Raw genomic sequence first — 12842 nt, 5'->3', positions numbered from 1 at the left:
CCTAGGTGCATTCTGTCAAAACGGACGGATCAGCTCCGAGTGTGAAAGGAGCCTCAGTGAATTGAGGCCAAAGTGTTTCCTTTTTACTCATGTCCTCCCTCTTTCACTGTCTGCAGGTACACTGGAGAACCTAGAGGAGCTTTATCTCAACGACAACCCGAATCTACACGGCCTTCCGTTCGAGCTGGCTCTGTGCAGCAAACTGTCAATTATGAGTATTGAGAACTGTCCCCTCAGCCACCTCCCTCCGCAGATTGTCGCTGGAGGCCCCTCCTTCATCATCCAGTTCCTGAAGATGCAAGGTCCTTACCGTGCCATGGTCTGATGCACTCCCCTGTCCTGTACACTGTACAATAAGCGCATCCATGTTGTGTTCATGTATATATCTATATCTAGAACCAGGCTGTAGACATAGATATATCACTTCTCTCTATCTCTCTCTATATATATGTATATGTATTGAAAAGGCAAATTTATGAAGACTGCATTATGTGTTTTTGCTAATAGAGGAAACATAGCCATTTAGATTTTTTTTTATGTCAAAAATATCAATTGCTTGTTGAAGCGCTACTTTTTTAATTTGGTATATTATCATTTTTCTTCTTTTTTTGTCATTGATACTTTATAAATTGCCAGCGCAGTTCTGATTGGTTGCCAATGATTCTTGGTAGTGATCGCAGTTTGACGACATCCTAGTGTATTTTGCCAACCATTTTATCACATGGTAAGGAAACAATATGGCCACCGCCGCGTCACTTTTTTTTAAACCTTCTCCCCTTTTTCTTTGTCACTTCATACGCCCAACTTCTAATATCGTCTTTAACTTATTACATTTATATATTTTTTTTGTTTTTGTTTACATATAGGGTTAATCACTGTTTCCCTGGACTTTTGTTTGATCTGTTTTGAATCACGTTGGAGGGTTTGGTGCTTACTGTGGAAAATGTTTCGAGCTGCCAGTCTCTTGTGATTCTTGTTTATGAATTCTGCATCATCTCTGAATGAAATGGTTAATGCACAGTCTCTCCTGCCTTCTCTCGTTTCTGCCAATTTCTCAAGGAGAGAGAGAGATATCCGCTCTTTCCGTTCTCGCAAGCCGTCTGTTCTGCTTGTAACCCTTCGCTGGTTAACCTCTAGGTTAGTGTAGGGCTGTGGGTGATCTGGCCGCTCCAGAGTCTCAGATCAGGCATTTAGCATGCAAAAGAGGGAACCCGTTAATCAATAATGCAATAAAGGCAAGACTTCAGAGGGGGGGGGGGGGGGGGGTACCAATACCATCTCAGTGTATCGGATCAGACGCATGATGCAACCTCTGGATTTATCAGATCAGTCTCTTGAACTCAGAACTTCCCCTCTGCTCTAAAAGATAATCAACAGCATAATATCCATTAGAGAAAAACATTTTTGTTACAGCTGACACAAATCCTGCAATAAATCTGCAGTGTCTGCTTCCTTCTTTCATGAAAGCAGGCATATGGTTTAAAATCCTGTGTTAACGAGACAGCTGAGAGATCAAATTACACTGGTGATCAGACAGGCTAAACTCTCTAAATACATGCAGGGTGCATTTCTCTGTGTTCCTTCTGTCCTGTGCAAGAGTTCACCTCTGGTTTTCTTTAAAAGTGGACCTGGATTGTGACCAATAAACAGATACTTAGCTAGGAAGAGCCTCTTGAACCTCTAAAGGCTTTCTCTTTCCTCCTACAGGCTGCCCGACAATCTCTTGAAATTCGTGAGCATGCTTCTTTTTGTGCATGAGCGCAACCATGCTGCAACTGCGCAAGTATGGCCACGCCTGTGCAGTAGCACGGAGCCGCTCGTGGCCGAGAGCCTCCGGCTTACTTTGCAGGTGATGTAAGGCCACGCTCATGCATAGTGGGGAGCCCGGCCGCGATAACCTATCCCATAATCTCTTGTCGTACATGTTTTGGGGGTCTACGCTAGACAATGGTCTGGGCGAGGACACCCTTTCAGAGGTATCTGCTTTTTAGGTAGCAATCTTCCTCGGGTACACTTTTCAGATATGGACAGTGTCCTTCACGCAGCTTAAATTGATATAGAATTTTAAAACCTCTTTATAGCAGCTTTTTAAGTGCAATCCTTATTACAGAAATTAACTTCCTTGTAATGGATGGCATTGCAGCAAAGCTGTATACTGTACAGTCTTGCTACCTTGGCAGCATAGGCTGCTACCAATAACAAAGCTCTGCTAAGCCCTATTGAGTTCCATTGTTTGGCAGGACTTCCTGATTTTAAAGACCCACCCTTGCCACCAGCTTCCTGTGCCTGCCACGCCCCCCTGATGCCATACAAATTTTTAGTTGCGTTAGGAAGTTAGTAGTTGAATCCACAATCAGGTTCTTTTTGGACTGTTGAGACTCACAGGAGGTTAACGAAGTCCTGTTTGTGACAGTAGCCAGCAGCTGTTGAGGTAGTAAAACTGCCTAGTTTTCTGCCCTTGTACCAGAAAGGTATGCACTGACTCACTAAAGTGTCACTTTGTCATCATTGCACCCTTTTGTTGGCCTTGTTTACCACATGGGAATAGTAACTGCTTTAACTCTCTCTGGACAGCTATTGTAACAGATGGCTTAAATGTAGCTTGTTTTGTCCTTCCTCTGCCAACTATCCAGTACAGTGCATTATGGGTAGAAATGAATTTAACATTTAACAATCCAGAAGTTGAGTGCCGCCATGCAGCTTTTGTCGCACCACGCCCATTTAATCTTTTTTTGTTTGTCTTCGGGTGATTTTAGTTACACTATTTGTATTTGTTTGGGTAGCATGTAGTAATAGAAACAGAGCTAATCTGCACCCAGCAACTTTTTCTCCACTATCCTCATTCCCTCCTCCTCTGACTGACTGCCAGAGAACTCTGAGGAGAAGCCAGAGAGAACAGCTCCACTCCTGTACCGGAGGAGTACTTCAGTTTTTCAGCATTTGCAGTATATCATGGGAGGAAGTTTATCGGGGTTATTTTCTGGTCAGTGGGATAATTAAATACGTAATTTAGCTGTCATATGATGACTGCAGGATGCGTATTAAAACGGTCTTTGCATTTGTCTGTAAAACCACTTTCACCTGTCAGTCCTTAAAGAGAACCCGAGGTGGGATTTAATTATGTTAGTGGGGCACAGAGGCTGGTTGTGCACACTAACACCAGCCTCTGTTGCCCCATGGTGTGCCTCCAGGACCCCCCTTCGCGCTGCTATACCCCCCGCAGTGCTAGCGACACACAGCGTGTCGCCAGCACAATGTTTGCCTATGCCTGTCTGTTAGCGCCGCTCCCCCGCCTCCTCCGTATCGGCGCTACCCGCCCACGTCACTTCCCTCCAATCAGCAGGAGGGAAGGGACGCGGGCGGATAGCGCCGATACTGAGGAGGCAGGGGAGCGGCGCTAACAGACAGGCATAGGTAAACATTGTGCTGGCGATACGCTGTGTGTCGCTAGCACTGCGGGGGGTATAGCGGCGTGCAGGGGGGGTCCTGGAGGCACACCATGGGGCAACAGAGGCTGGTGTTAGTGTGCACAACCAGCCTCTGTGCCCCACTAAGATCATTAAATCCCACCTCGGGTTCTCTTTAACCTAAAGCCAGAAAGAACCTGTACTGGAAAACAATGCATCCAAAATCTTAAGTGTCCAAAACGTATCTTTTGAGGAAACCCCTAAATAGACCACTTACATTTGTGAGACCCTCATGATGGGGGCAGCCATATTGGGCTTTCTTCTACAGCTGGGCCTAGCATATTTTTCCTACGGATATGCAGCATGAATGCAGCCATGTTCCCTGACTCTGCATACATACTTTACATGCTACAGATGACATCATTATCCCACAATGCAACTGCTAGGCTCTCCTTAGAAATATTGCCTAGCCAAGTCCCCTGATGGAAGCCCCAGGGGTGATTTTTACAAACAAGACGAACGAGAAGCTTTTTTTTCCTGGCAAGCAACTAAGGCACATTTATCGGGGCCTGTGCAAGGGAAACGTGCAAAAACAGAGCAACCAGTCACGTTTCAGCTGTTAAATAAAGCAGGGTTTCTCATTGGCTGCTCCATATTTGCTGTCTGTCTCATTGTCATTATCTTGATGAATCAGGGAAGTGGTAACAATAGAGTTGCATATTGAAGCAAGTTTTAAATGAAGATTTTAAATATATGTGGCAGATCCTCCATTTAAATGTTGGCACCTGTATCTTAGAAATAGCCCAGATTTCTTGTCTTGTATCAGAAGAACTGCTGCAAAACAGATTAAAGCACTGTCTTTGCTTGCACTTTTACTGCCTCCCAAAAACTCTTAAAGGAGATGCTATGAATTGTCATGGAATCAAGTATTCAATAAAATTTGTAATTGTTAGATGTTTTAAGACTTCTCTCAAGCCAGCTCTCTGACTTGCCCAGTTTTAAGTCACAAGATAACTAGAGAAGTTGCAAGGATAACAGAGCTGTCTTTAAAGAGCAAAGAATGGCTGTGCTTTGTCTGGGAGAAACTGCTCTTCATTGTTCACCCAGCAAGGAGCTTCAAATGCACATCTTGTAAAAGTCGAAAGATTCTACACAGCTTCGGTGGGAAATTAAAAACAGGGAAAAGGCTGTTTCAGCATTTTTTCAATAATGATTCAACGATTAATTACAATAAATAATGGGGGGGGGGGGACCAAATCGCAGAGTTTTAAATTCAAGGGTTATTGAATGTAGGCTCCTCTGTGGCCACTCAGGTGGAAAGATGCACTTCTCAGACAAATGCTTTAACCCATTAACATCTTCAATAGTATCTCATTTGAGATAAGTGTTCCCCTTTTGACCTCAGTCGGCAGAACTTGTTGTGCTGTAAATTCTGGGAATGCTTTGCTCTCTCTCTACTAGCAGAAAATATATAAAATGAAAAAAGTCTTCTGTTATTGTCTCACACTACCCCCTAGTGACACGTGGCCATAAATGCACATTATAGCAGTACTAATTAGAAGCAGGGAAATGTAACAAATAAGACATTTTAAAAAGTGCTAAAATGTGCCTGGAGCATTTACAAGCCTCTAAATAAATTGGCTTCTGAAGGGTTAATAATGGCAAACAGTGATGCTCTTTTTTTTTTTTTTCTGGCAGATGGCAAACTAAGTAATCCTACACTAACCCGTTGTTGGTTGAAGGTATCTGTTTGTTGTATTTTCCTTGGCAGCCTGATCTGTGTTGGGCCAAAACCGGCTAAATGGTGATGAATTTTTGGTCCAACCTTGAGCAGCTGTCAAGGAATGAATTCTACTGGGAAGGGAAAAATGACAACCCAGATTAATCCTAGTTTAAGAGGAACAGTATATATAATGAAAACCCAGATAATCAGAATTTGGTCACCGTGAAAACTGCATGTCTGCGTTTTCAGCCGTTGCAGAGATTGAGATTTCGGCGGATGCATTATAGCGGAACTGAAAGGTTCGCTTCCATTTTGGTCAGTAAAGCTATTCATCACATTCAAATCCCTACAGGAAGCCTTCAGAGGAGCGAAGGGCTTCCTCCTGTCACTGGCTAACTTACTCCTCACACCGTTAGCAAGTACCAATTTGCATATCATTTTCCAGAGCATATCTATCGAGCAAAAATGCTGTTGCGTAGTTAAACCCGTAGACACCCTCAGTTCTGTACTTTATCACCGTGCGTTCAGTTTATATTGCACCAGATAACTTCAAGGGTCATATCAGACTGGCCATTGGCCTCATGCGTCATCCCTCAGATGTTTATTTTTGTCATTTATTTCTTACAGTGAGGTCGATAGCCGTTTCCATAGTTTCTTGATTAGACAGACCTACTTGATGGAAAGGAGCCACAAAGATTTGATTGGACACCATTGTCTGAATCCTTCCTCAATCTTTCAGACTTGATTGAGTTTTTATTAAAACTCAGCTCTGTACTCTTCTAAAGGGCTCTGCCCAGAAAGTGTCATGTAATCTTATTGACAGGTCTGGGAACGTTTCAAACATTCTGGCCGACTCAGTGGATAAACAAGTTGTTCTTGTGTCGAAAATGTCAAAAAATGAAAGTTAGTTGAACGGCACAAAAATGTACAAGTTATATATAGTTAGTGTAAGGGTTGGCTGGCTATATGTCTCATTGTGGTAAGTTCCTAAGACCACTTCAAGGCTAGTTCATCCGAAAGTGATATTTAAAGTGCTATAAATGGGGAAGCAGCCCTGAGTCACCCAATTTTATTTTTTTTTAAACATATCTGGGAGGGACACTAGTGGTGAGATTTCCCCATTCTACTTCCTACTTGCTTGCTTGCAGACGTTTAGTACTACCATCCATTCTTTTCCATTTGCCATCATTTCCCTTGAGATGGTGATGGGAATGGTGTGCCAACCTGATTAATGCAAAGTCCTGATCTCCTGAGGCCCCCAAGAGGCGTAAGACACCCAGGTGGTATGATACTCCCAACATCAGGCAAAAAACAAACCACTTTTGGATGGACGAATCCTTAAGAGATTTTCACTTTGCAACTTAATGGTTTAAAGGGAAAAATAACATAAAAAACTTTATGCACTATTAGTTTCTAGAATCTCCACAAAGCAGTACCTCACTGGAATTCAGTATTTTCTGAGAGGAATGTTTTTTTTTTCTGTGGGATACTCCATACCAATGACTGCCAGCTGCATACATCACAATGTGAATATCTGGAAACTTGCGGACTGCTGTAGCTCTAAAAAGAGTCACATAATCAGCTGAACAGCCAGCTTATGGAAGCATTAATACGCAGGGAAGAGGCATTACTAAGGGCTGGTTCAGACGGACGTCTGCGTCGCGTCAGGGGGCGTTGCGGCGGCTGCGCGGTCAGGCTTTCAGTAGCCTTCGGTCGCGTCGTGATGCGGTCGCGGTTTTTTCTTCCCCTAGGGGAACATTAGCTGTCGCGGTTGGCCGCTCCCTGGAAGCAACATGTCGCTTCCAGGGGCAGCCCGAACGCTCACGAAAATCGGGACCCGAACGCCGCGTTCGGGTAAAAGCGCGCAAAAGCTCGGTGTAAACGCTCCCATTCACTTGAATGGGAGCGTTTACTGCGACGTTCCGAACGCTTGCGGTAAACGCTACGCAAGCGTCCGTCTGAACCAGCCCTAAGGGTGTGCATTGTGCACTTAAAGGGAAACTTAAGTGACATGATGAGATAGACATTTGTATGTACGGTGCCAAGCACACAAATATACTGTTTTTCTTTTTTTCTCTGCGTGGAAGAGTTAATATTCAGCTATGCAACTGCTAGTTTTTCTCTAGTCGGGACCCAGTTGGACTGTAGACTCCTTTATTGATAAGGCATTACAGCTTTCCTGGCAGAGAACTGAGATTAGGGGATAGATAAAGTACATATATTTTAGCACTCTGAGACACAGGATAGACTTTCATTGAGCCGAAACAAAATAAATCTAATTTTTGAAGATTTTAAACAAAGTAAAACTGTGGGATATCTAAGTCATTTTTTGTAATGGGAGGATGGATACAATTGTCTCTCAGTTTATTTTCGTTTAAGTTTTTTAAGTTTTCTCTTCTTTTGGGTATTGACTGCCAGCAGTAAAAACAAGAAGCGTATCTGTCATCAGTAGTGAGATTACTCTGTGTAGAACCTTCTTTAATTTGGTAAAGTGTCAGGTTTACTTCAGGATCCAAGTGATAAACTAAATATCTCCTGCAGACGTGAAATATGATGGTGCTAGAAGAAAGGTGAGGCTGTCGCGTGTGATGAAGTATTTGGCTGCAATGATGAGGGAAGCTGTTATTGAGAACAAAGTTAGGACTCTGAAAGCAAATTAGCATGTGGCGATTTCAGTAAATCCTCATTAGGACACATTAACTATGAATTGCATTTGTAAGTGTGGAGATAAGTGCTCATTAGGAAAGCCGTAGGAACTCGAGCCTTCTTTTTAAGGAGATAAATTAGTCACATGGCCTTATCTCAGTGGAAGCAACAGTCTTGTAACCGTCCAGTTTATTCTGTTTTTTTCCTTAAAGTGAACCTGACAGCTCTTACCACCAGGTGTCTGTGAGCAGTATTTTGCTCCAGATCCTTTTCTGTGTCCAGAGTCCCCTGGTCCTGGTGCACCCTGCATAGAGGCTATGATGTCTCTGAATTAAGGCTCTGCCCCTCCCCTTCCTGTTTGCCGGCCCGTGAGAGAACTACAATTAACTGGAGAGCCGGCAAAGGCATGACTTGAAGTCAAGGCTTTTACTTAATGTAGGCCTGAGTTTGTGGGACTCCCTAAGCAAATAGGAAAGAGATTTGTATTAGGCAGTCGCAGGCACCTTTTTTTACTTGGCTACCTACCAGGTTTGGACTTCTGGCACCAGTAGTAAAAACCTATATTTAAGACTTAAACTTGCAGTCGTTACTTTGTACGGTAGAATGGGAGATAAATATATGTAGAGCAGTGGGTAGTTTCTCATGAGCCAAAGCTCAGCAGCTACACTCAGAGACCAGTATTATATGTGCCAGCCAGAAACCAGCCCTATTCCCAGCCTAAAGAAGATGCAGGGGCACCTTGTTGGCTGTAGGGAAAGACCCTCTTTCTACATGGAAATAGTTGAATGAAAAGTAAGTGAACTAGGGTCATGTGACCAAATTGATGATCTATCAGTATGGGTGTGTGGCAGTGTTATTACAACTAAAATGTATTGCAGTAGATTAGGGGACCATTCCAGTTACATAAAGGTGTTTTTCTTACTATTCCTATTTTTTCCTTTAATTCGTTTTTAGGTAGCATTATCGGTTTATGACCACTGACAGGCTACCTTTTGAGGAAATGTATACATTAGTAACTTATTTTCATGTTCGGTTTATCACTTATTATCCGAAATCTATTCTATATCACACATGAAAATTATTTGTGTGAAGTTCCATTTACTGGTTTGACTGGTTAACGATGGTAAACAAGCTACTTCAGTGTTACCCTTAAGAATCGCTGATTGAATGTCGTGGCGACATTGCAGGTAGTGCGCCCTGTACAGATACATTGCTTGGCTACAGCTTAGCAACATGTAATTGGGGAGGGGGGGAGGGACAACAGGGGTGGGGCACAAGTGTGAAGCCTCCAAAAGGCGGAGTAAGTAGGGAAACTGTGCATACCACTTGTTGCTTAGTGATCCTGGATTGCTAAACAAAGTGTGTGAGTGAGTGGGATCTGCACTGGCCAAGATGGTATGAGCATATTCAGTTTATGAAACCTTCGACTCTAACTCCTACTCCATGTACCCAAAATGGCTCAGACTCCTTGACTCCAGCTCCTTAGTCTAATACTTACCAGGACTGTGGATTTGGTACAAAAATCATCCAGCCCCGACTACTCCGTTTTATAAAACCACCAACTCCGGGTACCCAAAATTACTCCGACTCCATACCTCTGTTTTCAATGTTGGTGGTGAAAATGTGCACCAAAATAACACACTCTTCTGCTTGCCAAAGTTTACCAGTGAAATCAGCAGGAGAATAAACCTTTACCTGTAATATTTCATACTCTCCTAATTAGGAAAATGTATATATTTTCTTTTTTACTTTGCGTTACCTTTTAAATTTTACACTCAGCAGTAGCAAATACCACAGTTCTAGACATAATCATTTTTCGGGTTTCTTGATGCCGCTAGCAGTGTTCCAGATTCAGGCAAGCAAGTAGTCTTGTCCTGTTAAGTGCAAAAGTTGTCTGTAGAGTCCTTCAAAGAAAATGGGCTTTGGGATGAAGCCAGAGGCTGTAAAACCTATTCTTTCCATATGTATGAGGACGTGGCGTGTGAAAGTCCAGTCCCAGTATGCACTAGGTCATGTAGTAGAGACTTTCTGTAGATTTAGGCTCCCATGCACTGTTTCCGTTGAGGATGCCACCTTATGTGACCAGCCCAACAACTTTCTTACGCCAAACAGGATAGAATTTAGTCATATTCTTCTTGCCAAGTGGATGCCAGCCAACGCAATGTGCCATAGAATTCTCTATGCCAAATGGAAGTGTCGGCATGCCAGCCCTGCCATTACCTGAAGTATTCACAGGGTATATAGTGTGATGCTTCATACGTGTTCCAGATAAAGCCACGTTACTCTTCTGGAAGTGGCTGCTCTGTGAAGCTTAACTCTGCCAAAAACTATCAAACATTTTTGGATAGAATAGGGAAAGGTTCTTTAGTATTACCTCGGTTGTTGAGACTTACTATCCCTGCTGAGAAAAATGACCAGGCTTCCTGTCCATGGTGGGAAAAATCTAATATACACTTTGTGTCCTCCAAAGCTAAAGGCGCAGGTGGGCTTTAATGGACCGTAATTTTTGTCAGACTCGTTACTCAATTGTGTCTCCGCCTTAAAGCAAAAACCCCTTTGGTGAAAAAAAATCAGCAGTCCCTTCAGTTCAGATCTATAGACTGTTAGGGTTAATGGCGAATATTTCATCCACCTACCATTTTAAGCAGCCTACAAAACAGCTGCCAAGAGCAGAATGTCATTATGTTAAAATTATTATTACTTCCTTCTGCTGATTGGATGGAGGGTGGGGCAAAGGAGGAGTAGAGTTTGAGGCTAACACATGGCAGGTCATCACAAGATTAACCCTATTAACCTGTGGACGTTTCTGAAGAATTATGAAACGCAAGTCAAAGCTTTTTAGGTGAAGTGGGATAGGTTGAGAATTTCTCTCAAGGTTTTATTGCTGTTAATATTCCTGTTAGTTTAATTACCTCCCCTCCTTCCCAGGCGACTGACTGGGCTTTGCAGTGAGTACCAATTCCCGTTTCGCCATCTATTCTTCATGTATTGCTTTGGAGGATATGGGGATGCTGTCTAAAAATGCCTATAGTGGATTCTCCATCCATAGTACTATATGGCAGGGACACTTCAGAGAAGGGAAGCAGGAAGTTAATTTCAGAGCACTGTCTTGGGTGTCATTCACGAGGAGAGGAGCCAAAGACTCTGCAGGCTTGTTCACTTGGTTGCTCAATTTTAGCATGTGTCAAGGCAGGTTTATCAAAATCTGCAACATGAATTGGAGCAGATCTAAAGCTCCTTACACACACTAGACCTCTGTTGTCAGAAACGAGCCATAAAAACAGGTTGGCTGAGAAATGTTTTAAAACAAAGTGTCCCAATGATAGTAGAAGACAGTGGTTATCATCCGTGTAGAGTGTAGAACAATCCATCCTGGAGGCACTGAACGATGACAAACGATCGATCCATTCAGCCTACTCACAAGTTTTAAATATTGCACTTATGTGGCCTCATTTTCACGCTTCCGGTAACAATGTGGCTGGAAGGCCATTGTTGTGCTGTTGCTGAATTCAAATGTGTGCTGACTAGGGATTGTCAGTGAGATGCTAATCATTTTGAATTCATGCAGTATGATGCAAATTTATGTAGCTTGACAATGAACCAATCAAATACTGCTGAAGTAAAATTCAGTTGGTCCATTTTAAAGCTGTATACATTTGCATACATAATTTTTTATAATCCTGAGTCGATTCAAACTTATTTGCATCTCATTGACCACCCCCAGTGCCGACATCATTCACTTGACGCCAACTGTTAGGGATTGCTTGTTTCCCAATGACTGCTGTCTAGAGTGTGTACAGTGTGTAGAGTGTGCAAAACTGGTACCAATGTGGAGCAGTTGTAACCAATCAGAATCCTTAATCAAGACCATCTGCTCTACTTGAACATCAGTTCTGCTCCAGTTTTTCATGCACTGTTTTGGATAAATCTGCTCCTGTCTTGTTACCACTTCCTGGGTAATCACATATCATTCACTCAGCCCTTTACCAATCATATCTGGTGTTGGTTTCAGAGGTTTAATAATTTAATAAGACATACTGAATGGGGTAGTGAATGTTGACAGGTGCTCATAAACCATCCTATGAGGCCTTTTTCACAACCATTCCTCCTGCTATCATCTCCTATAAGGAGAAACCACCCTAGACAAAACAGGAAGTGGAAATGACACCATCAGGTGGCTGTGTAGTAAACCTGTTTGATTGGCTGGTCGAAATCATGTGATGTGATGTCAGTTCAGCTTCTAAAAGAATTCATTCTTTGTTGCAGCAAATGATTCTGGGAAGTAAAAAGTTGAGATGGGGGAAAGAACAGTCTTTGATCACATGACAGTCACCCTCATTAGTCTCTGAAGGGTAAGAGAGGAAGTGGCCGTGAGTATGTGACGGATGTGCCATTGCTGTGTACTCCACTGTCACCTCTGCCACCAGGGGAACTTTGTGGACTATTTCAGTAATTCAGGATTGTGCCATTTACTTTTTACCCAGAAGCACTTAGTTTCTTGACATATCAGTGTACATACATTTCATCAATAGGTGGCGTACTGCAGAGTAGGCCTCTTGTTTTTGTCTTGTTTGGATCTTGGTGCCTTTCCATTGTGTACTACATAGATTATTTTTATTGCTGCAGAAGCTTGGCTGGGGATGGATTAGAATGATGAAATAGAACTATATAGATTATCTCTTGCTCCTTTTACTTATTGTTCAAGGGCATCTCTTAACGTGTAACTCCACTTAAAACAATGATACAGTACATGTCCCTGATCTCCAAGTTTTTAAGGTGCCCATTAACTGTACAATCTACCACACATTCCCTCGGGTACTGTTGAAGATGAACTGTAGTGAAAATAACTAATGAATTAAAAAAAAAACTTAGATTTAGTCAATGTTTGCCCATTGTAAAATCTTTCCTCTCCCTAATTTACATTCTGAAATGCTGGTAACACTGAGGGAGTTGTATGGCTGCAGTCAGCACACGCTCTGCACAGTAGTGGCATGTTGTGTTGCAGTGTGGGAGGAGCCAAGCCCTTCCTCTTGCTTAGTGCTGTCCAACTTCCTGGGGGTTGTGTC

At 42.8% G+C, this 12842-nt stretch overlaps 1 protein-coding gene across 1 annotated transcript in view; it reads left to right on the top strand.

Annotated features, from left to right (window-relative positions):
* Positions 1-1260, top strand: part of SHOC2 (SHOC2 leucine rich repeat scaffold protein) — a 111187-nt gene extending 109927 nt beyond the window's left edge. The window contains exon 9 of the mRNA XM_068255201.1: positions 117-1260. Within this exon, the coding sequence (XP_068111302.1) occupies positions 117-325 (209 nt within the window). The 3' untranslated portion in view covers positions 326-1260. The remainder of the gene's footprint in view (positions 1-116) is intronic.
* Positions 1261-12842: the final 11582 nt, after the last annotated feature.

This window comes from Hyperolius riggenbachi, chromosome 10 (genome assembly GCF_040937935.1).
Source record: "Hyperolius riggenbachi isolate aHypRig1 chromosome 10, aHypRig1.pri, whole genome shotgun sequence".
NCBI classification, from domain to species: domain Eukaryota; kingdom Metazoa; phylum Chordata; class Amphibia; order Anura; family Hyperoliidae; genus Hyperolius; species Hyperolius riggenbachi.
The sequence above is the reverse complement of the archived record's forward strand: the minus strand, read 5'-3'. Positions and strand labels throughout refer to the sequence as shown.